The sequence below is a fragment of the Trichomonas vaginalis genome, chromosome V, assembly GCF_026262505.1.
Source record: "Trichomonas vaginalis G3 chromosome V, whole genome shotgun sequence".
NCBI classification, from domain to species: domain Eukaryota; phylum Parabasalia; order Trichomonadida; family Trichomonadidae; genus Trichomonas; species Trichomonas vaginalis.
In genome coordinates this window covers 5,094,052-5,117,912 of record NC_067207.1, presented here as the reverse complement: position 1 = coordinate 5,117,912, position 23,861 = coordinate 5,094,052, and the positions used below count along the sequence as shown (strand labels likewise).

The following is a 23,861-nucleotide window of genomic DNA, read 5'->3' as shown; positions in this document are numbered from 1 at the left end:
TTTTTGTCACTTTTGCATCATGATATCTTCTTGACAAAGCCATTTTCTTCTCTTGGTGACGGAGCTGCAGTAGTCTTATTGATGGCTTAGAGAACTGCCTGCAATATTCTTGCGATTGCCACTTAGCTTTCTGCTCTTCCAGCTCTTGTAACTGCTTTTCTTTCAACTTTTCAAGCCTGATTTCGCATTCTTCTTCGTGTTTTTGCAGTTTTTCACGCCATTTCTCTTCCATGGCCTTCTTTTCGCCTTGTAAATCACTTGTTCTCGTGTCAAGGCTCTTAAGTCGACTGTGGTAGTCGTTTCCATTCTCGTTTCCGAGACGAGATAATTCGATCATTTGTTGGTCGAGTTGTTCTGCGAGGTCGTAATCGCTATCCATGAGCGCTGTGGCCTTCTTCCTGTTGATATACTGAACGATCCCTGGTCTAAGGTTCTGCGGTGGCGGCGCTCCGTGTTTTGCAAAGTCATTGTAGGCTTTTTCGACAGCTTTAGGATCGAAATATGGCTGCTGTCCGTAGTTAAAGATCAGGGGAGTGTCGTCGGTCGTAATAAAGGTCTCTGTGTGATTATCCGAATCATCATTGTTTTCGTTTTCATCATTTGGAAGGGGCGGAAGTGGCTCTGCATGGAATGCCTCGATTTCGATGATCTGGATGAACTGTTTTTGGAATGATTTGAATCATTTTCTTTTTTCTTCATTATTTGGTCATCTTGTGAATTAAACAGCTTTTCTTTGATCAATTCTGACATTTCTAGCTCAGTTTTGCTTTCTTCATTTTGATCATTATTTTCTTCTTGTTTTTTCTCTGTTTCTTCTGCTGGAGTGTTATCTACAGACTCTTTTATTTCTTCTTTGATCTCTTTTACTGGTTCAATGATGATTTTCTCTTCAAGATTTTGTTTTTCCTCTTTTTCTTCAGTTTTTTCTTCGTTTTCAACTGGTTTCTCTTCTTCTTTGGCTTCTTCTGGCTTATCCTCTGTTTTTTCTTCTTGTTTTTCTTCTTGTATTGGTATTTCTAACACTTTTTCTTGAATTTCGTGAATTGGTTCTGCAATCATTTGATTTTCTTGTTTCTTTTCTGGTTCTTCTTTATTTTCTGTATTTTCTTGTTGGTTTTCTGGATTCTCTTCTTTTTCTTTTCGATCTTTTGCTCGTTATTTTCTTTGTCTTTTATTTGCTCTTCAGCTTGCTGAATGTTCTCTTTGATTTCATTTATTGGTTCTTGTTTATCTTCTTTTGGTTCTTCTTGCTTCTTGTTTCGGCATTTTTCTTTTCATCTTCAGGTAAAGTAGGAATAAGCTTCTTAATGTTAATATTTAGCTCTGTATCAGAATTCACATCAGTACGGATATTATCTTCCGACTGATTTTGGTTCGTTTCCTCTTCTTTTTTATCATTACATTCATCAGCTTTTTCCTGATTAGTACTGTTTTCTTCGGGTTTGGTTTCTGTAGGCTGGTCTTGTTTGCTTTCTTCTGGTTTCGTTGCTTCTTCTTTCTGTTCTTCAACTTTATTAATTAATGGCTCGAAAACTGATTAAGAGGATTATCATTTATTTGTTCTTTTTGTTCTTTAGGTGGTTCTTCAGCCTCTGTTTTCTTTTCTGGTGAAGGTGGCATGGGAATTGGTGCAAATGCATCGTTTGCTGCTGTGTTGTTGCATCAACATATTGAGGCTTCTCATCTTCAAGGTATTCTTCAGACTTTTCTCACTTCCTTTGCTTAGATTTATATCCCAATATGCCTTGCAACGTTGAACTCATAATTTTTTTACTTTGAAATCATTAACAATTTTTGGATTGACAAATAATTAGCTTCCTTGTCGTATATATATCATGGTTCCATGAAAAAATGAGCCTTTACACTGCAATAATTCGAATGACATTGAAAGTAAAAGCGTGTAATTGCATTCATTTGGATGCATTAATTGGGTTATTTCTCAGATGTGAATCAAAATTTCGCAACTCTATGTCTTAGATAAAATGAGATTGTGCTCAAACGTATAAAAGGACAGATTTTATATGAGACCTGCATTATCCTCCAGAAGACCTGTTAGTGCGTTTCAATGGAGTGACAACATGAAGAGTATTTTAGGTGAGAATTTCGATCAAGCTATTGTAAAGAAAGAAAAACAGCCACAAATAGCTCAAACTTCGAGATCTACTACAAGGGAATCACAATATACAGTTCAAAAGCGTGCATTGAACTCTTCATTGAAACGACAAAAAGAACTAGCATCTAAACAGATTCAAAGAAACTACCGCGTAGAACAAAATCAATTACATCGAGAATTTCATCCACCAAAAAAGGAAACAAAAGCTTTCAGTAAACGTTTCCATGATTACAAAGTTATTGAGCATGTTATAGATTCCAGAAACGATGAATACATTCAATCAGCAGAATCCTTACCAAATGGTAGAACTATCGACTTACAAAGAGCTAGAAGATTACCTCCGGATAATACTAGCTTTATCAGATCAACCAATAGAGTTTTCTTTTGGGGATAATTTTATCATTTTATATATTGTTTGAATATTAAATAGTATCATGTACATACGAGTTACGTATTTTAAGTGAATTTTAAGATTATTTTGTGTGATTTCCCTAACAATTCAACCTTGATGATTTTGATGTAAGAATTGTTAGGATAAAGAGTATTTTTTATTGTATACAAGTTGTTAATTGAAATCAATTGGATCACACGATCAAAAATCCAATCCGGTGTTTCGTTTACAATATTTACGGTTGAATCAGCTTCAAATCTTTAATGGTTATAATTATTATGAGTTTGTTCTCTGTAAATTCGATTTATCTTAAATATTGGTGGATTTTTCTTAAATGATATTGGATATGATCAAAGAGAAAATGTATTATGAAGAATTTAAGATTGCTATAAGTTATTATTGTTGGTTGTAAAGTTTTAGAAAAAAGATTAAAAGTTACATCAATCAGACCTTAATAATTTTTAAATAGAAAGCTTAGTTGTTAGCCTTTCCGAAGTATTCCTTAGAGGCCTTTGGATTGGCTTGATTGTAAGGTCGCCCTCACCGTGCCACTGAGCTGGGCAAAACTTCGCCGTGCTTAGCAGCGAACTGGTAAGCCTTGATAGGCGGAGGATTTCAATCGACGTTACGGCCAACATCTGGGGTTCATCTGGACGTGGCGGATGATGCCCTCTGGGTCAATGATAGCTGTACCACGGAGTGTGTGGCCGGCCTCGCACATGTAGAAGCCGTATTCCTTAGCGATCTTAGCGCCGAGATCGCCGATAAGTGGGTACTTGATTTCGCCGAGGCCACCTTCCTTGCGTGGTGTGTTGATCCAAGCAAGGTGTGTGAAGACGGAGTCAACGGATAAGCCGAGGACTTCGCAGCCGATCTTCTTGAATTCTTCGTACTTGTTGGAGAACTCGATGATTTCTGTTGGGCAGACGAATGTGAATCGAGTGGGTATGAGAAGAGGACGAGCCACTTGCCCTTGTACTGCTCAAGAGAAACTTCCTTGAAGTCTGTGTCTGGGAAGACAGCTTGGCCCTGAATGCTGGAGCTGGTTTGCCAACAAGCATTATATGAAAGTGAATATGAGAACGATATTCGTGGTATCTCAATTTTTCTTTATAAAATGTCTCAATTATTTGAATGGTTTTTATCTTTTGTGATCCGAGATTGTGAAGTTTACATTATTTTTATTGCCTCACTTTAAAACATATTTAGGTTAATATAGTTAAAATCATTAAATTTGAAACCTTCGATGAAAAATTTGTTTAGTTGGTCGGCTTGTTATTTCACTCACATTTCGAAAACTACATAAATTGTCCTTTAAATTGTTCGGCTGATTAAAAAATTGAAAGATCTATAAATGTTTGGAAAGTAGTCACTTCATCTTTTGTGATCAATTGGTTGAATTACTCTTTCGACGCAGGCATTAGTCATTTCGTTCATATTATAGCCAGTGTATGTATGATTCATGCCCGATTTTCATTTTTTCCTCATCGTTATATAAAAAATTCATTAAGAACGCCTTTCTGCTGATTGTTGTTGCATTATTTTATCAGGTGTAGTCCACACTGTCATTGTTATCACGATATTAAAAGAAAAATATATTATGCCTACAAAAAAGGTCTAAGAATGCTCAAAAGAATGTCGTGAATATATAGATATGGGGCAGACTTTTTGCACTTAAGCTTTGAAACATAACAAGAATTTGTTTTGCTATACATATAGAGTAAATGCACATTTGTAAAAAGATTGAATTGTCCGATATTACTTTCATTTTGGGAAATATGTCCAGGATTTGAACAATTCTGTCAAATTGTTAAAACATAATAATGATTAGCAGATAATTCGATTTGAGGTTAAATTTTTTATCTTTATTGATTCATTTTTCTAAAGATTTTTTGCAATAATACACCAATCTTTTTAATTTTATTTTCATATAATCAATATGGTGAATTTAATGATATATTTGGTATTAATACTAAAAATAACAATGATTTATCGTTTTAAATTTCTGCAAAAATATCCAAATTTTTTTTGAATTTTAAAAATTAAGTGTAAATTTGCTTGAAATTTTATTCTATAATTATGATTTTGAATTTTTTTTGGAGATTTCATGATATAGAATATCACTATATCATGGTGGTATAGTTGGATTTAAGTATAATTTATGTGAATTTAATTGTTATTTAATTTTTTATTCTTGAATTTGATTGTTAAATATGTTAAGGATTATTATATGTACTCTCCGTTATAAACTATAATGATTTATGCATTTAATCATTTCTGAATTTCAAATTTAATCAAAAAATACTCAGAAAATGTAAAATTCCAATAATTCAATCTTCGTTAATACATATGATTTTTCTAGTCATGTCAAAAAGCCTTTGGAAATCATCTCAAAAACAAAAAAAAATTAAGAAATTTATTACAACAATATTCAATTGAAGTGTATGATTTAACGAAAAAACGTACATTAGTGTAATCTCAATATTTAGAGTGTTTAGTTATAAAAGCAGTTTTAATAGATTTTTTAGAGATAAATCCAGAAAAGATAACAGAAATCCAATGTTTTGATAGGAGACAAGAATAGATAAATGATTTTAATATATAATGTGAAACGAATTTGAAAGGATTACGATATTTGAAGATCGTTATTGATAACTCTATAGTTTTTGGGACTAAAAAAATGATGTCCATGTAATAGCATAAAATATGTATTATGAAACTTGATTAATTAGTTGAATAAAATAATATTGATTGGAAATTCTTGAATCAAAGCTGCATAATGATATGTTAGCTTTAAATCATTAAAACGATTGAATTAATGACTAAGCAGATTGCAATTCATACATTTGAGTCAAGATGTGAAACGCTGATGGACAAATTCTGCTGTTAAAGAATCAAATTTATTAATTTTGAATTGATTCAATTAATTTTCCTATTAGCCTCGATAATTATCAATTTTTTTTATTACCTTTCAAAATGGTAAATAATCGTGAATTTTTGTTCGGAAATCTCTCAATTGAATTGTGATATTTACATAAATCTTTCATGAAATTTATATTATCATATTCTATTTACTACATATATAAAATACCAGAATTCCGATTAAGATTGATCAAAATAAATATAAGGTAGTCACAAAATCTAAGTAGTGAGGCTCTCAAAAATTGAACCGTACTCCATACAAAATTTGTGTACCCTCACTACTTAGATTTTGTGGCCTTCAATTGAGAGGTTAGTTTTGATAGAGCACGTTATAAAATTAAAAGGGAAAAATAAATAAAATTTAAACATTTAATTATATATAATGTCAGGAGTGTAATTCCAAATTTTCTAAAAACTATTCAAATTTGAGCATTTTTTGGAAATAGTAAATCTAATATGTACATCTAATAACAACATGATTCATCACCTTTTCAAGCTCTGCAGTCAATTTTTTGAAATTTGATTGAAATAAATGTAGCAAAAATTACATTTCATTAGGGAATATATGAGTTTCTCTGGAAACAGGCTGATAAATTTTAAATTTTGTCCAATCAACATGAATGCTTTGAGAAATTTGGATTGATTTTCTGGTAGAATCTGGAACAATTCAACCATGTATAAATGGATCATGTAATCATCATGAAATGTTAGTGTTAGAGTTCAAAAGAAACAGAATGAGTGGAAATCAAACACAATCTGAATAATTTTAAACGTATACAATCTTTAAGTTTGTATTTTGAATTCTACATATATGATTGTGTAATTCGTTCTTTCAAATTTTCGGATTCAGGCATGTTTTGATAAAATTCATTCCCAAAAACGTCAATTAACAATTAAATTTAGTGTATTTTAAATATATATACGTATTATATTTTATAAATTATATTAAATTCGCAAAATTTTAAGTTTTAAACAAAAATAAAAAATGTTCAAAATATGAAATTATGCATAGGATATTAAAATTTACATGTTAGCAATTTTTTTGAATTGCTTTCAATTTTCATATTGAAATTTTTAAGATTTTTTTCTGAAATAATAAGCAAGAATATCAACCTAAATAATATTAAATTCCATGCGTTAATTTCCCCTCAAAAGTCATTGACCGCCTCTCAATCTACATTTTGTGAGTACTTTAATTTTTCCATGGTAAATATATTAAAGAATATTTGACATCAATACATATTTAGTCAATAAATTTTTGAAATAAATAAGATTGAAAAGTGTTTCAATTTATATAAAATTAATTTAAATCGGTAATAGTGGATTATTAAAAATGAAAATAATTCAGTATTTCTGAAACTTTCAGATCAAATTTATTCCCACACTGAATTTTGATTGTATAAAATATATGGCACAAACATGAACAAAATTATGAAAAAAGTAGTTGCATTTAAATTTCAATTGAAACCAGGGCATGAATTACATGCTATCAGTGAATATATTTCACTCATTTTTATTATTTTCTGTTTGAATTATTTTGACAAAAGTGAGTATGGTTGTTCGGCAATCAGTTAAATATTTGTGTTGTCTATTCAAATTCTAAATTAAAATTATTTAATTCAATTTGATTTGACTTTTAACAAAAAATTTCTCACATCACATTTTATTTACAATTTATTATAAGACTTAATGTTCATATTTTTATTTTAAATTTGATATCAATTTCATTTAATTCAATTTTGCGAGTTTTATGAGTGAGCCACCATTTACTCCTATTATTAAGGAAGGCTGGCTACTTAAAGAAGGCCATATCATTAAATCCTGGAAACGTCGCTGGTTTGTTTTAGGAAAAGGTATAGTAAAATATTTCGAGAAAAAATATAAAGGAGAAAAAGGCTCTTTTCAAATTACTGGCGATACAGTTATATCCACAGGTCGTGGGCCAAAAGGGGAGCCTGCATTGTACATTAAAAATCCCGAAAAAGCGTTTTATATTGTATGTGAGCAGGAAGTTGAAGTGGTTTGTTGGATAAATGCTTTTAATCGCGTTATAGAGGCATGCAAAAATAACACTCTCGATCAGCTTGGATCCCCTAATGAAATTGTTAATCAGTTTACGAACGCAGTTTTCAAGAAGGAAATGCTCGTACCAGAATATAAGGAAGGAGCTCTTGAGGGAATGTTCAATCCAATTCCGCACTGTCCAATCACACAACAACAGATATTCCAGCTTCCGAACAAATTAAACCAAGCTTTCCGTCTCTATGTCGACTTAGACTACTCCTGCACGCAAATAATATCAAAATCAACAAACTTTATGCGATCAGTTTGCTCCAGCAATACTGGTTTACCCGAAAAAGATTATGAATTTTCATATGACAAATTTTATCAGCTCAGCCAACACATCTCGGAACTTATTGAAAACATACACGCATCTGACTTCACCGAATTGAAAAACCCAGATGTAAGTGCATTAATCAAAGATTTCGGAATTGCAGACTTCATTGAGAAGATGAACTGTGATCAGATGGAATTTGAGACACCATTAAATCAATGGATTTACTCCGCCGATAAAATGCACTCAATGTATGATGATCTCAGGTACCAAACAGATCCAGCTGACGGTGTTATTTTGCTCAATAACCAGATGGAGTCATTTTTGGAGCAGATAGATTCGTTGGCTCCAGATACAGTTACTCCAACCTTCGATATCGGCTCTTATTTATTGGAGAAGTTCCCAGCTAGAATATTCAAAGATCATATACAGAGCAAGACAACTTACGCGAAAGTACTTTCGATTTTCAAATCCTTTAATTTGCTACAGAAAGAGCTCGATGAAGCTGCAAAGCGCTCAGACAAGAACGAAGACGCAAACAAATACTTTGTTTCACGTCATGGAATCATGAATAAGTTCAATTCGCAACTCATTAAACATCTTGCGAAATTTACGTTCAATTGTAAACCTTCCGACAGTGATAGAGATGCACTTATCAAGGACTTTGACGAAGTTGAAAAGTCATCTGTTACAGATGTTTCTTATTTGCAGGAATATTTCCAATAGAAAATTAATAAGTAAAATATATTATTTTTTTGCGATCATTTTACTTCTTTTAGACGAATATATTATTTATTATCACGAATTTCAATATTTTCAAATTGAATACGTGACATCCCCTTTTATTTTTTTTAAATTTTTATTTTTTTGTTGCTTTTTTTTATTGATTTGAGCGAAGATGGGATCTTCTCCTTTCAACCTCTTTGTAAGCGAGGTTCGCTCAAAAGTCAAAGATGAAAATCCCAATATGGGTTTTGGCGATTTATTTAAAAAAATGGGAGAAATGTGGAGAGAACTAACAGATGAACAGAGAAATGTATATATCGAGAAATCTAAAATTGCAGTTGAAGAAATCAGAGAAAGAAACAAGCAAGAAAATAGAGTTATGCGTAGAAATAAAATGAATAAATATAAAAATAAATCATCTTCGAAAAATGAAGAAGGTGAAGCATCGAAAAATTCTACTACTTCTCAACGAGAAGAGGATGATGAAGAATAAAGTTGTTTTTTTGTTTTCTATCTTAATTAATCCTCTGTTTTTTAAAATCATGTCATGCATAATCACAGAATTAACAAAATATACGTTTACTATATGACATTATCTTTATTCATTACAAAAAACAAAAAAAATGTTAATAAAAGTTTAATAATGTTTGAAGTAAGCATGAAAATATTGTTGAGTTGAACTATATAATGAGTTTGTAAGCGATGTTAGCGCGAATAATCAAATAACGAATAGAATAAAATTTTATTCGTCATTTAAGTAATTATTAGCTAAGAGTATCATAAAATGCCCTTGAAAAATCATTTGTTTGTAATAACGATCGGTTTAGGCGTAGCGATTTCGATTTTCGGAATTTTTTGTTTGCTGATTTTTAATTTCATTGATTCAATCTTCGGTCTTTCGGCACCTGATTTTGTGATCGTTATTTTTCGCTTTAAAAATTCCATTTTTTCTTTATCCCTTTTCTGCTGCTTTGGAGAAATAAATTTTTGTTTCTTAAGTGGGTTGTTATCATTTTTGCGAGCAACATCCTTAGCATTCTTGACGTTTTGGAAGAATAACATTTTCATATCGTATTGTTCAACAAGAGATTCTTCTTCCGACTTAACTGTTTCGACGCCATATGCCTTCTTTATTTCTGATTTCCCGGCTGATCGTAATTTCACTGATTCAGAAAAGATAAATAAAAAAACAAAAATCATTTGTCACTTTTCGAAATAATCGATATCAATTCAATTCTCAAGACTAAAAAAAATTTTTTTTATTGCGATGAAAACAATTCTTGCTCGTACTGATCCTTCTTGCTCATTTTCATTGGCATTAACAGAAGATAGCAATCTTATTGTTTACTCTATATCGAAAAATATCTTAAATGTACTTACAACTTTTCATGTTGACTGCATTGACGCACAATTTCTTCCTTCTTCACTTGGATTAGCTTTTATTATTGCAGAAAAGGATGGGTCACTCACAATATATCGTCAAGACATGGCTTGGAAGACTTATAAAATCGAAAATTTCAAATCTTTCTCAAGCTGCTTAAGAGTATCCCCATATCCACCAGAGGCACGCATTGGGTGCATTTCAAATGGTGAAATCATGATTTTCAATTTATTATTTGAACAACAACCAACTTTACTTCCAATTCGTAGATTTGCATATCCAAACAAGTTTAAATACTTCAACTTTGGTCTTAACGATACAATATTCGCTGTTTACGATGATATGATTTGGCGTTTTAATTTCAACAAGAAAGTTACCTCGGAACCTTTCAAAACTACTGATAAACCAGTTGCCATCGAACCAAATCCATGTAATGCGGATTTGGCTGCAATTATTTTTGAAAATGATAAAGTTGGAATTATTGGCATCGTTGATGGCATTTTCAGCGAGAGACTTCTTACTCCTATCCAACATAATGTCCATTCAGTCAAAAATATTATGTGGAGTCCACTTGGAACCTCACTTTTGATTGGTGGCGATATTATCGAAGAATGGAAAGAAGTTTCACCAGGAAATTGGTGCCTATCTAAATAAATATGTTGTAATAGAGATAAATATATATCGAATTTTTATTTTTACCAAATAAATATGTTAATTTTAAAAATTAATGATAATATTATATGACAAATATTAAGAAAATCGCTTCTAATGCCATCATTTTGAGACTAGAGATAAGTACCACAGGACTCCCCTGATAGATGCTTGTTAAAGTTCAAATTATTAACGGCGCAAACATGCTTGCAAAAGATATTCTCGGAAAAAGCTGTTAGGATAGAGCTACAGCAAATGAACAATTACTGTTGAACTTTTATGGAAGAGGTCAGTTTTACATCTATACATTTAATGTTTGAATAATTAAATTTTTTTTTGTATCTCATAAAGTTTTATTATATATCATTTTAGAAAAATAGAAATCTTGTCTCACACTCATTTTATGAAATTGGAGTTTTATAAAAACTTATCACGTGGTAATATATTAAGGTCCTTTTTTCATTTAAGGTACCCTATTCAAAAAATGAAAGGGGGTCCCTCACAAAATTGAAGGGGTACCATTCAAATTCTATCGAAATAGTACCTTAATTAAAAAAGCTCTCAACCAGTACCATTCAAATTCCCTCAAAAATATTGAAAAGATTTTAGGTATGCTGCTAATATAGTTAGTAGCATCATACAGAATGCATAGACAAATTTTTTACTAATTATTTTTTCTTAGCAATTCAAATTCGAGATCGCTTAACTATGCTTAGAATCATAAGCATAATAATTTTGCAAAAGGTATGGTAATAATTTGAAAATTAATTTCAAAATTATTAATACTAGTGCAAGCTAGTGTAAGCATGTAAATGCATATTTGTGCACTGATTCGATACTCTTTTTTGGAAATTGTACTTTATCTTAAATTTCGAATGCAATTTTTTTGAATATGTGTATTGAAACTGTAACCTTTTGTCTAAGTTGCATTCTAATATAGCTCGAATTCTAAAAATGGGACTTTACTCCTCTTTCTTTGAGAAAATTTTAGACAATAGCCAAATTGCTAATTTTGTTGGAGTAATACCTGCATTGGGAGGTATAATATATTGTTCAGGGTTGAAACAAGGAGGTAGTTAGTGATAAAGCATAGTTACCACATGAAATGCAGTAAAATTTTGAGTCTAAACGTCTTTTAAACCATCAAGTATAAATTATAGAAAAAGATACTTTATATATAGTTAAAATAAAAATGATTAGAAAATAGCGTTTTTGATCAAAATTTCAAATTTTTATTTCCGAATATCTCTATTTGTGTCTAATTAGAGACATTTCTATAATTTTAGTGCGCAGCATATGCAATTCCTCTTTGGTTATTGCATTAATTTCTCAAAAAGAAAAAAGTCTTCAATAATTTTTTCAACAATACAGTACTAAAGCTAAGAACTTCTAAACACATGAAAAGTTATATCATTCTCGTTAATATGTAGATTATCAATGAAAAGAATATTGTGAAATTTGAATATTTTTTAAAATAGAATGTAGAAATACTTATCAATGCTTAAAATAGAGATATGTGAGAGCTAGATCCGTATTTATTTACGTTTTCGTGCATATTTTGAATATCAAATTAAATTAATTTTGAAGATTTTAGCATCTAAAAGTATTTAATGCCCCTATACAAGCAAGGTAATTCTTACATGTCTTAGTAAGTCCAAACTTAATGTTTTATGATATGGGCCTGACCTCTCCATATGGTGACGATAGAAATTGAATAGGGTACCTAAATAAAAAAAAGGAGTTTAAGGGTATAGTCCACTAAAAATTTTTAAGTTTTGACAATGAAAATAAGCTCTGTGACCATGTAAATATATATCTATGCAAAACGAGAGGTTATGCCATAATTTTTTTTAGTTATCAAATTTTCCTTTTTTTGAGAGAAGTCTCTCAATAATTTGAGAAGAATCTTTGATATAAAGAGATACACATTTGTAGAACGAAGTAAGTGTTTTCCAAACATTTTATATGTTCATCCTGTATAACAATATAAAGCTGCATAGTGCCATCTTGTGCGTTTGCTATTTTATGTACTTTTCATTGAGATAATCCCTCTTCTCGGGTGATTTTAACAGTCAACTCAATTTTAAAATAAAGATTTCATCAAAATGATTTCGAAATTCGGATATTGATTATATAAATAGCACCGTTAACATATTTTGGATGAGTAAAAAATACCTTGTTTTGTATGCATTTAGTACACCTTTATTTTTGATTAAAACTATAAAATTTTTATTCCTTATATAATAAATAGTATATGTTACATAAACATGAAATTCAATAGCATTCAATTTTGGATTTTTTAGATTTGGTAAGTTTTAGAAGAAATAAAATCAGCAATCAAAATAAAGAAACTTTTTTTGTATCTTCTATGATTACCTTTTGTACTAAATTTTGCATTAATAAGTAAATTATCTGTATTATTCTGTGAGCACAAGCCCTCAGTTATGCTGGTAGTGAATGATGAATCGTCATTTTGCGAAGAGAACGCGATTATTAAGGTAATTTTGAGAATTGTCTTGAATTATTTAAAATAAAGTTAATTGAATAGGTAGGATAACTAGCCTTTGCTAAATTTGTATAATTTGACCTTATTCTAGTTGGATCTGAGAATATTTTGCTGAAATAATAAATTATATCGCCGATTTATGAAAATTTCTCTGATGGGACCGACTCGCTGAAACGTATTAGTGTTAATGGTAACTTGTCTGAATTTTCAAATTTTTTTCGAAATCCAAAAAATCACAAACAAAAGCATCAAAATTAGATTTGCATTTAAGGTTTTCATTTTTTTTGGAAAATAAAAATATTTTTTCCCCAATAAAGTTTATTTTTACTTTTGAGAGGAATAGAAACGTTATTTTGGAATTTTGAAACGACAGAAATGTTCCATTTTTAATGTAGATTCTAAAATGGGGTCAAATTTTTGATTGAACCGTTATCCATTGAAAAACCTCGATTTTAAAATGTTATTCCAAAATATTCATCTAATGATATAGTATATATTTATTAATTATTACTTTTTATTCAATTTTCACTTTTGGCGGGATTTCATTTTTTTTTGTTGTATGGGCCATATTGTTCACCCAAAACGGAAAACAAAGGCAATGCATAACATTTTACTCCACGAACGTCGTCGACTCTCAGCGCGACAGATGCTTGGTGCTTGCATAATGACCGGAATGCCATATACAAAAGGTGCTCGCTTTCTTTCTCTTTGTGGAACTAAGCCCCCTGTGAAGAGTGGTGTCATGAGACAACAGAGATTTTGTGACGATAAGATTAGAAGACTTAAAAGTATTTCCCTAATGCTGTCGAGAAAGTCCTTCAGTGGTTACTTATCCATTGATGCAAGATGGACGCACAGGCGAAACTCGCCAAGTTGTACAGTAACTGCGCTCGATGCTGTCACAAAAAGAGTTCTTGCATGCGTGAACATCAACCATATTGGTGGAAACAGACAGCATGCTCAGTATTCCGGAGCTTCCAACAATATGGAAAGTGCTGGAACTCGAATCATCTTGAAGCAATTAAAGAAATACAATATCTTGAAAGATGTTAAAGAGATTATTAAAGACCGAGATAACAAAAGTGTCTCTGTCTTTAAAGAATTTGGCGTCTCTCATCTTGAAAGATTCGATCCAGGTCATGTATCAAAAAATATCTCAAAAGATTTTACAAAGTTCTCAGCTTCTCATAAGACAGTTGAAGTTTTCAACGACAAGACTCAGAAGATTGAAAAAATAGAGAGACCTTTCTGGGGTCTGAATGCAAGCCTAAGTATGTGGCTTTGGTCATGTTTTGCCGAAGAAAATATTGACAAACGTACGAAAATGTGGGAGAATTGTGTCTACCATTACGTAGGCAATCATTCTTTTTGCGAACCGCACAATTACAAATGCTTTGAATGGCAAAAAGGTGTCAATTCGATCCAACTTCAATTCATGCTCTATGACTGGGTTCACAAATGGACACCCATAGTTTCCAAAGTTTCTTCCATTGGATCTACCTGCATGAATGAAGCGTTTAACTCCAAAATTGCATGCTATTTGGACAAATCAAGAGCCTGGAAGAACATTAACATTAGAGTTAACGTTGCAATCTTAGAATGGAATGATCCAGAGCATTTTCTCGGAGATATACAAAAAGCATTACATCTTCCCCCACTTCCAGAAGATTGTGTCAAATCATTTGAAGAGAATTGTTACTCCAAAATGATATTGAAACAAAAAACTGTTACAAAAGGTTCTAAAAAACAGAACAAATACAAAAAATCCATTCAGAGTGTACCAGGAGGAGATTATCAAGTTTTCAAGTCCGAATGGGAATCAGAAGACGAAGACATTGATGACTTTGATTAACGAAAATTACATTTTATTTATTGTTTTTGTTTTTAATTAAATTATTATTATGCTCATTTTCTTATTTTGATTTTTTCTCATTATGATATAAATAATTTATTAATGCATTTATCCAATAATTATGCTATGATATTTTTATGCCTTATTTCATTTCTCTTATATTTGATAATCTGGTAAAATATAGTTCAGACTATAATCATTTTAGATTATTGATATATTTATATAGGTTAGAATAAAATTAGTTTCATTTTCTACTTTTATTTTGAATTAATAATTTATAATATCAAATATTATGGCGTAACCTCTCCTTTAAAATATAGATATATATAGGCCTATAGAGTTTATTGGCACTCTCAAAACTCTAGAATTTTGAGTTTACTATACCCTTAACTTTATCTTTTGCAACAATGATTGAGAGATAATAACCAAATATATCAAGAAATTATTTTCTTGCAGTTGATAATAAATATTTTCTTACTTCTCCTTTCGAATAATCAAGTGCTGTTTTTCCCTCATTAGTCTTTGCACTTTTATTAGCTCCAACTGAGATAAGATATTTAACAACTTCAAGATGACCATATTCTGATGCCTTAATGAGTGGTGTAAATCCTTCATTATTCTTTGCTTCTTTATTAGCTCCAGCCGAGATAAGACATTTAACAACTTCAAGTTTATCAAAATATGATGCCAGAATGAGCGAAGTATATCCATCATCATCCTTTGCTTCTTTATTAGCTCCAACTGAGGTAAGATATTTAACAACTTCAAGTTTACCTTGTCTTGATGCCCAGTATAGAGGTGTACCACCTTCTTTGTCACAGCCACATTCAATGAGAGATTTAACAAGTCTCAGATTTCCTTTTGAAGATGCTTCATGAAGTACATTTGTACCAAAATAATTATCCTTTTGTTTTTTCCAAAGTTCTTCGTCACATGCTTTTTGCATCATTTTTTGATTTCCTTTTTCTGAAATTTCTTCAAAGAATTTGTAGATTTCGATGAAATCTCTGGAATTTTTAAGTTTGGAAATTTTCGAAAGAAATTCTTTTGGTAAATCGTTTTCTTCTTTCTCTTTGTGTTGAGAGTGAAGAGTTTGTATTTCTTTCTCATTGTTTTCTTTTTCTTTTTGGATTTGATCTAAATTTGCTTGATGTTTTTCGATTTGATTTGTTGAAATGGATTGATCCTTTAGTAATTGTTCTAAAATGCTAATAATTCCTTCGAGGATTCGCATCTTCATGTACTTTTGAACTGATTTAAGTGTTGAAATGGCATCTTGTAAGTTGTTTATTGAAATATTTGCATTTCGAGTGCAGGTGTACAATTGGCGTGCTGAAATGACAGAACTAGATTGCGTAAGAAGAGAACTGAAGTCCTCAGGTGTTAAATTCGCAAAATTCATGATTGATTCGATATCTTCTACTTCGAATGTGCTAAAGAGATTATTCTCTGGAATATAATCTTTGATATGTGAGCCGATATATTCGTAGTTCAGAACAAGTCCTCAACTCATTAAAATTTAAAAAGTTTTTTTTGTAACTCATACATCGTATATTGACTGTGAGAAAGGTGTTTACTATAGATTCATAATGTAAAAAGTGCGGGTGTTGTCCTCTATATATATTATCTTAATTCTATCGGCGCGGCGCGCCAATAAAATTAACAGAAAAAACCGCAAAATTTTGTAAACCGAAAAACACATCAAAGTTTTGGCCGAAAATTAGAACATATAATACACATCTATATATTATTAAATCGAGATACTTTTTATTTCAAAATTTCATTTTTAATTCAAAATGGAATATCCTTCTTTATTTTCTATGATTCAGTTTATGCCAAATGTAAGCGTATCCCCATTTTGGTCAATACTTACGCAAATTACAGAGTCTCAAATCGATTGGCCTGATATAATTCCTTGCAATTCTACATCAAAAATCATTGAAGGCCTTAAATTCATAAATAATATCGAATATGACGAGTGTAGAGCTATGATAATGCTGAATTTCATCGATAGATCTCTAAAAGAACATAAATTCGAAACAATATTTTCCGATGATTTACAAATACAGCAAGAAGTACAAAAATTTATAGATATTTCATCGAAAAATCCTATAACAAAGGAATATTCAACTCTCATTCGTTTGAAATTAACTCAATCAAACGATAATTTTTTAAATTTACTAAATAACCTTGATTCTCAGTTCATACAATCCAACAATCAACAAAACATTCCAATTAGTATCAATACCAAACGAACAAATGCTCCTAGATCATCAATTGCCCTTTTTTACAATAAATCTGATGAAAAACTTAATGAAACAGATGATTCATATTCATCTCCGAATGAACTCTTTGAAGAATGCAGCCCTGAAGGATTTTCGCTTGTTCAAGAAGATTTTAGTTTTGAATCACAAAAGAAACCAAAAAAAACAAAGAAAAACATCAAAAGAAGAAACATTGATTACTTTGATATGCCAGCAGCAGTTGCAGATGCAAGTATTGACATGCTTTATGAGGAAATGCTGAATTATGTTAATTTGTATAGAAATTTCTTAGTCAACGTTATAAGTGAAGTTCACTCAAAAGTTATTGAGATAAAAACCAATAAAAACTTCCCAGAAATTGAAGATTCAAATTATCAGAGACATATTGAAGAAATGGAAAGGAAATTGGATGATCTAATGATAGAATTAGATGACTGTATGGATAAAATAGGAAGAGTTGAAGAAAATCATTTGAAAATGCAGAGAAGAATTCAATCTCAATTAAATTTGCATTGGAGAATCATGAATACTTATGAAGAAGATTTCCTTAACGAAATATGACTGAAACATATTAGTAAAGGCTTATGTTTTAATATAAATTTTTCAATAAGTAATAAAATATCATTCAAATATATTCAAATACCATTTTTCTATAAAGTTAATGATTTTTATCAAATTTCTTTCTTTCTACTGATGATATATATGATACTTTGTCCTAATTCATTATCTAAAAACACCATTTTACATTTGTTGTCTTCAAAAATCGTTATAATCAAAAGGGTAACATGTTAGATATAGGATTTAGAGTTTGTGTTCGCTTTAAATAGAATGTATTTTAAATGAACATACAAAATTATGTTATTAGATAGTTATCAATGGTATTGAAAGTAAATAAAATAAACCCCATGCAACATAGAGTTATCTTCTGCTATTATAGGCCAGATTGCTTATCAATATTAGTTCAAAAAATGAAAAATGAAATGATAATTGACACTTTTTTACAAAAATTTTGTAAACATTTTAAAAATCTTCAGGTTTTTAAATCAATTTTTATGTGTTTGCTTAGCTTCTTCTTAGCTTGCACATCATCATACAATTTAACAAACCGAGATATACCATACTTGTTCAGTGATATGGAACACAAACCATTTTTCGCAATTTTATATTCAGATTGGTGCCCTCATTGCTTAGAACACAACGAATTATTTATGCAACTAGAGAAGAAGTACGATGGAGATTCGAGATTCGGTCTTGTACGCATAAATTGCGATAACTTTAACCATATTTGCAAAAAATTCCCAGATAGTTTTACTCCTGGCTTATATTGGGTTATTGATTCGCCAGATAGAGCCGAAGGATACTTCGGTACATTAGATTTACCAAGCATTATCTCATTTATTGAGAAACATTTGGGAGAATTGATTGTAGAAGTGCAAAACATCAGTCAATATGAGAATCTACTGACTACTTACAAGGATAACTCGATATTTGTGTATCAAAAGGCCAAAGATCATGGTGATTCAGATAAAATTTCAGATATTGTCTTCAAATTTAAGAATTATCCAACAATCTTCGCCAATCTCAAATTCACCCTTAAAGAAGATACAGAAGACTCATTATTCTTCAATATTAATCCTTCAACAAATATTTCGACAATTTACGACGGCCCTTACGAAACAGAGCTTCTCAAAATCTTTATTAACAAGTACGCATTCCCTCCGATCTCTCCTCTTTCAGCTCTTTTCTTTGAGCACGCCATCACAAACAATTACAACGTTTTACTACTTGCCGACGAAGAGCCATATTTCGTAGACAATTTTACTCGAATTGTTACAGAAAACAAGCTCGAAATGAGAGCAATTCATTTCAGATGCGTTTCATTTCCGAAATTCTGTCTCGATCTCCTCATACAAACAGGGAATGGACCACAGATCATTATAAACAATCCGAAAAAACACTACGAATGGTATTACAAGGATGAATTAGAATCATCTCAGATTATTAACTGGATAAACGAAGTACAGAGTGGTAAAAGACGTGCTGCAGGTCCTGGTGGCGGATTCATTGGTTTTATTACTAATCTTTACGATGATTTCCACAGAAAAGGTCCAGTTGCTTTAATTTTATTTTTGTCAATTTTCGCAGTTCTCGCAGCGATTTTTCTCCTTGGAACTGTTCAATCAATCGTCGAAAGAAGGCGTCTCCACTATCACAAGCTAGAGTAGATGTATTATAATGTATATTTTTATTTTTCAACTTATAAATGTTTTAAATTTTTTTTATAATATAAATTTTTTTGATATTAGATATAGTTTGGAGGAGTAGATTAGCTTTCGTGATTAAAAATGAGGGGGTTACTATGTATAAAGATTTATTATGTATAGTAGTATATGAGTGCGGGTTGTGTGACTTTTTTTGTTGCATCTATATATAGACGATGCATTAAAATATATTTATTTATAAATCATTAAAAAAATTAACATTAATTTTAAAATAATTTATTTTTTATCTTTTATAAAAGAAGCTATATATAGATGATGTCAGATATTCCGCGATTAATTAAACATTGTTTAAATCCTGAATGGGTTAAACTTCAATTTAAAAATGAAGATTGTGAATTATTAAATGAATATGAAAGCCAAAATAAGCTAATGAGGTATAAATATAATGATAAAGAATATTTAATTTCATGGAATCAATGGAGTCATAATCAAAGACCTCATAAACGAGAAGAAGAAATTGAAAATAATGAAATGGAAATCATTGATGACATTAAAGAGGATGGAATTCCTAAATTTTGTAGAAAAACCTTTAGAACTAAGTTAGGAGCATATAAACGTAGAGTATTAAATCCTGAATATCTTAAACATCAATTTAAAAAGGAAGACTGTGAATTATTAAACGTTAATGATTATGAAAATGCAAAATCAAAACTGAGATATAAATATATTGGAAGTGATGAAAGGTGTAAAGATAAAGATAAAGTTTATTCAGTTTCATATAATAACTGGCACACGTTGGGATAAGAAAACATTTAGGAGATTATGGTAAAAGTTCCGAATTCTTCAAATCTAGTATGTACGAGAGAATAAAAGAAATCAGATATAATTATCATTCATGAATGAAAAATAAACTTTAAAAATTCATGTCTTACATTTTTTGAATAATTTATTTTTTTAATTCGTATGAAAATGAGTGGATCAAGATTCGTAACCGTCAATCAATTAATGGATGTTCTTTCACCAATTCTTGAAAATGTTAAACAAGTAGATGTTTATTTCGATGATTATGTAGAAAGTTTATATTATAAAGGTAAGTTTAATATTAAACCTATTGCTTTTGCATTTGATAATAAATTAATTGAAAATGCAAAAATTTGGGAATTAATTCCAGATATTGAATTTATAACAAATATTAATGATAAATGGTTTAAACGAATTCCAACCACAAAAGTTCTTTGTAAATTAATGATCAAAACTGAGGAAAAAGAATTTAACGGGTTTAAATATCATCCAAATAAAGTTTCAGAACTAGAAAATGAAAAACTTCAGAAAAAATTAAACGATAGACTTTCAAATGATCGTATTGAAAAATAAATAAACTAGCAGAAGTTGCATTTAATAATGAAATATTTGATGAATATAACCTTGAACTCAGTGATGGACTTTAAGTCCTGGGCACTTTGTGCCTTGGGCTTTAAGGACCCGGGCTCAACGAGTCATGATTTATGAAAGCAATTATTTGATTCATTCGCTCTTCAATAATTTCTATTCTTTTTGTTAAATCATCTATTTTCATTAATGAGGTGATTCTTGATTGAGGAATAGATTTTAAACTAACAACACCTTTTATTTTTGAAATTTTGAATCCATGACCCTCTGGGTCTTGGACTCTGTCCTCAACTTTAAACATTTTATTCAATTTACACGTTGTCAATTCTTCAAATAATTTTTTATTATTAGCATAATAGTCATTAAATTCTTCAACAGATGAAAAAATTTTTATTTCAGTAATTGGTTTAACAACGTTTATTTTTTGTTGAACATTTTCACTTTCATTTATTTCTTCCTCCTTTGTTTCATTTATTTTTAAAATCGGTTTCATTTATCATTAAATAAAAATTAGAATATAAGTGATGAAATATATTTTTTAATTAATATTAAATCAGAAATGGCGGCAGGATTCTTTAAAAAATTATGGGATGGAATTAAGAAAGCTGCAGGTTGGGTTTATAAAAAGGTTATTAAACCTGTTGCTAACTTTTTGGCACCAGTAGCGAAAACGGCAGGAACTATCATAGGTGGAGTATTAGGTACTAAAGCAGGTAATCCGGCAATGGGAGCACAAGCAGGTAACGCAATTGGTGGAATAGCTGAAGGAATACTTAATAAAATAGGAGGTGGTTAGTGGAAAAATAAATAAATATATTTTTATCTTAGTATCGGTTGAAGTCTTTGATAAACTTTTTCTCCTTTATTTAAAATTTCTCTTATTGGGGCAGCTTTTGGCGTTATTGATTCAGCAACGTCACTAATTGCTTCTTTATTCTTAAATATCCAATTTGCTCCTTTCTTCATTGTTTCCCAAACTTTATGCGCTCCTCTTTTTACTTTATCCCACAGTTTCTTAAAGAATCCTGCAGCCATAGTTGATTATTTCATTAAAATTAAAAATTCATTTTCATCTTTTAATTTTGATTTTTTATTTAATAATAAATGACGACTAACTATTTAGTGCCAAACACTAAACCAATTAATGGAAATGTATTTCATTCATTCGAAAAGATAAATGAAATATTCGCAAAGAATGACGGTAGAAGATATTATAGAGAACTTGAAAGTTCATTGCTATGACTCTGATACTCCATATTTTGATGATAAACAAACTCATTTAAGAATTACAAATCCGGCTCATGATGTGAAACCAATTAGGACACATATATTAAACGCAAAGTTAAAGCAACTCTAGTTTCAAATAAAGCTTTCACATGTGAGCCACTTTTAAATGCATGCGTTTATTCGTTGGTTACAAATCATCAAATCAAAGCTTTAAGCAATTAGAAGTAGAAACCGAAAGAGGTGATGCCGGTTATCTTCAGATGGATTGCGCCCGTGAAATCTTTCGCATTTGCAACATATAAACCAAAATCAGAAAGGAAAGTTAAAAAGTTTGTTCATTCGTTATATAATAATGTTCAAAAATATGATAACTCAGTATGTGGTAAATATATTGACCCCTCAGAAGTTTTCAAGAAAGCAAATGAAGAAGTTGATGTCACTTTTGATATGATTATTCCGGTAAATGATTTGTTAGCATTTCAGGCGTTCGATGATTATCCTAAATCATTTGGTGAAATCATTCTTAAATATTATGTTTCAGGGATACTTTAGTATTTTGTCAGGTTGACCCGTTAAGAGTTGCTGATTTTACAAAATTATGTTTATGAAAAGATAACTGATGAAAATTATGAAAAGATTATGAATCATGTTTATAAATATGATCGCAAAATTCCAACAAATCGGACTTCCTGCCAAATTAATTACAAGCTTAGCCGCTACATCTGCTGACGCAACAGTTGAGACGTTATTATTTCATGCACAAAGATGGAAGTTTTAGAGGATAAATGCATTACACCAGGATACGGTTTAATTGAAGAATCAGTTAAAGCAATACCACGTTTATTCAGTAAGGAAGATCCATTCATGATTCCAGCTCAACATATTGACGTTCGTTCACTAAATGGAGGTTGCATCACTCTGAAGGTATCAGCTCAGATTTCTCATACGCTCTTCATAATGTTACAGATGTTGTGTTAGCATTTCCGAAGAATGCAATGCAAAGAACAGTTTTAGAAAATCCAATGCTTCGAGGTCTTCAGGTCACTATAGATTCCAAAACTTCCCCGATCAAGCGATGACCACAGTGGGCGACATATTCTTTACACGTATGCTTCAAGCTTCTGATTTAGATGGAGTGAATGAATGCACAGAAGAATACGAGGACTCATTAACTAGACCATTGAATGATGATAATGGCACACCATTAGCTAGAACATGGAAAGACCAAACTTCATTCTTATGCACTATTCCAGTTCAACGTTGATGGAGCGGGTATATTCTTTGATGGATTAGAAACTTTCAATTCACAAGTTACAGTACAAGTGAAAGCTTATCCAATCATTCAGGGTGAAAATGACACTTACTGTTCAAAGGTGACAAATCCTCCTCAGGTTTGGTTTACTAGGACTACATATTGGACATGGACACCGGATGAAGTTTGAAATATCATCCAACAGGTACACCACCGCAGTATAGAAGTTCATATGATGAAAATATTGATGAATAGAAATGTATAAAATTATAAATTTATTTTTGATTAAATGGATTTAAATTCATCCACCCCTTATGAAGAATTAGCAGGAGTATATAATACATACGTAGATGATATGATTAATGAAGCATTGAGTGATAATAGAAATGCTCTATCTAAGGAAAAATTAATGAAAATTCCATATTCTGAATGTTACTTAAATTCAATCACTGCAGCAATTGGTAAACAAAATAAAGGTAAAACATTAACGATATTAAAACAAATTATCATTATTGCTAACACTTCACCCTATTCACATGTGTTAATTTATATCAACCGTTCAGGTTCACCTTCAGATGATACATTTGAATCTTTAAAGCATTTAATCAAAATCCAATTATTTATTTATCA

At 30.6% G+C, this 23,861-nt stretch overlaps 10 protein-coding genes and 1 pseudogene across 11 annotated transcripts, besides 5 other annotated features; 8 read left to right on the top strand and 3 right to left on the bottom strand.

The window, feature by feature from the left end:
• Positions 1–7,125: 7,125 nt before the first annotated feature.
• TVAGG3_0281320 (pleckstrin family) lies at positions 7,126–8,519 on the top strand (the record flags this gene model as incomplete). The annotated part of the gene is made up of 1 exon (XM_001313354.2): positions 7,177–8,487. One exon carries the CDS (start codon positions 7,177–7,179, stop codon positions 8,485–8,487), a length of 1,311 nt encoding a protein of 436 aa, XP_001313355.1.
• Positions 8,520–8,643: 124 nt separating this feature from the next.
• On the top strand, positions 8,644–9,048 carry TVAGG3_0281310 (HMG-box family; the record flags this gene model as incomplete). Its single annotated transcript, XM_001313353.1, has 1 exon — positions 8,756–8,980. One exon carries the CDS (start codon positions 8,756–8,758, stop codon positions 8,978–8,980), a length of 225 nt encoding a protein of 74 aa, XP_001313354.1.
• Positions 9,049–9,285: 237 nt separating this feature from the next.
• On the bottom strand, positions 9,286–9,687 carry TVAGG3_0281300 (uncharacterized protein; the record flags this gene model as incomplete). Its single annotated transcript, XM_001313352.1, has 1 exon — positions 9,286–9,687. One exon carries the CDS (start codon positions 9,685–9,687, stop codon positions 9,286–9,288), a length of 402 nt encoding a protein of 133 aa, XP_001313353.1.
• A 44-nt stretch (positions 9,688–9,731) lies between these two features.
• On the top strand, positions 9,732–10,538 carry TVAGG3_0281290 (WD40 repeat-like family; the record flags this gene model as incomplete). Its single annotated transcript, XM_001313351.1, has 1 exon — positions 9,755–10,522. The coding sequence occupies one exon, from the start codon at positions 9,755–9,757 to the stop codon at positions 10,520–10,522; it is 768 nt and encodes a 255-aa protein (XP_001313352.1).
• A 393-nt stretch (positions 10,539–10,931) lies between these two features.
• Positions 10,932–10,963: a mobile genetic element.
• Positions 10,964–12,265: 1,302 nt separating this feature from the next.
• Positions 12,266–12,287: a terminal%2Cinverted (terminal inverted repeat of Kolobok-1_TV transposon ID:TVAGG3_0281260).
• Positions 12,266–15,263: a mobile genetic element.
• TVAGG3_0281270 (uncharacterized protein) lies at positions 13,585–14,877 on the top strand (the record flags this gene model as incomplete). The annotated part of the gene is made up of 1 exon (XM_001313350.1): positions 13,585–14,877. The coding sequence occupies one exon, from the start codon at positions 13,585–13,587 to the stop codon at positions 14,875–14,877; it is 1,293 nt and encodes a 430-aa protein (XP_001313351.1).
• Positions 15,242–15,263: a terminal%2Cinverted (terminal inverted repeat of Kolobok-1_TV transposon ID:TVAGG3_0281260).
• Positions 15,264–15,319: 56 nt separating this feature from the next.
• On the bottom strand, positions 15,320–16,279 carry TVAGG3_0281250 (spectrin binding; the record flags this gene model as incomplete). Its single annotated transcript, XM_001313349.1, has 1 exon — positions 15,320–16,279. One exon carries the CDS (start codon positions 16,277–16,279, stop codon positions 15,320–15,322), a length of 960 nt encoding a protein of 319 aa, XP_001313350.1.
• Positions 16,280–16,673: 394 nt separating this feature from the next.
• Positions 16,674–17,702, top strand: TVAGG3_0281240 (uncharacterized protein; the record flags this gene model as incomplete). Its single annotated transcript, XM_001313348.1, has 1 exon — positions 16,674–17,702. One exon carries the CDS (start codon positions 16,674–16,676, stop codon positions 17,700–17,702), a length of 1,029 nt encoding a protein of 342 aa, XP_001313349.1.
• A 475-nt stretch (positions 17,703–18,177) lies between these two features.
• Positions 18,178–19,506, top strand: TVAGG3_0281230 (disulfide-isomerase C17h9.14C-related family; the record flags this gene model as incomplete). Its single annotated transcript, XM_001313347.1, has 1 exon — positions 18,194–19,366. One exon carries the CDS (start codon positions 18,194–18,196, stop codon positions 19,364–19,366), a length of 1,173 nt encoding a protein of 390 aa, XP_001313348.1.
• An 862-nt stretch (positions 19,507–20,368) lies between these two features.
• TVAGG3_0281220 lies at positions 20,369–20,811 on the top strand (annotated as a pseudogene). The gene has a single exon. A coding segment is annotated over exon 1 (443 nt).
• A 500-nt stretch (positions 20,812–21,311) lies between these two features.
• TVAGG3_0281210 (N-acetylmuramoyl-l-alanine amidase family) lies at positions 21,312–21,548 on the top strand (the record flags this gene model as incomplete). The annotated part of the gene is made up of 1 exon (XM_051228876.1): positions 21,312–21,548. The coding sequence occupies one exon, from the start codon at positions 21,312–21,314 to the stop codon at positions 21,546–21,548; it is 237 nt and encodes a 78-aa protein (XP_051098606.1).
• A 23-nt stretch (positions 21,549–21,571) lies between these two features.
• TVAGG3_0281200 (uncharacterized protein) lies at positions 21,572–21,787 on the bottom strand (the record flags this gene model as incomplete). Its single annotated transcript, XM_051228875.1, has 1 exon — positions 21,572–21,787. One exon carries the CDS (start codon positions 21,785–21,787, stop codon positions 21,572–21,574), a length of 216 nt encoding a protein of 71 aa, XP_051098605.1.
• A 1,859-nt stretch (positions 21,788–23,646) lies between these two features.
• Positions 23,647–23,861: part of a mobile genetic element that runs on past the window's edge.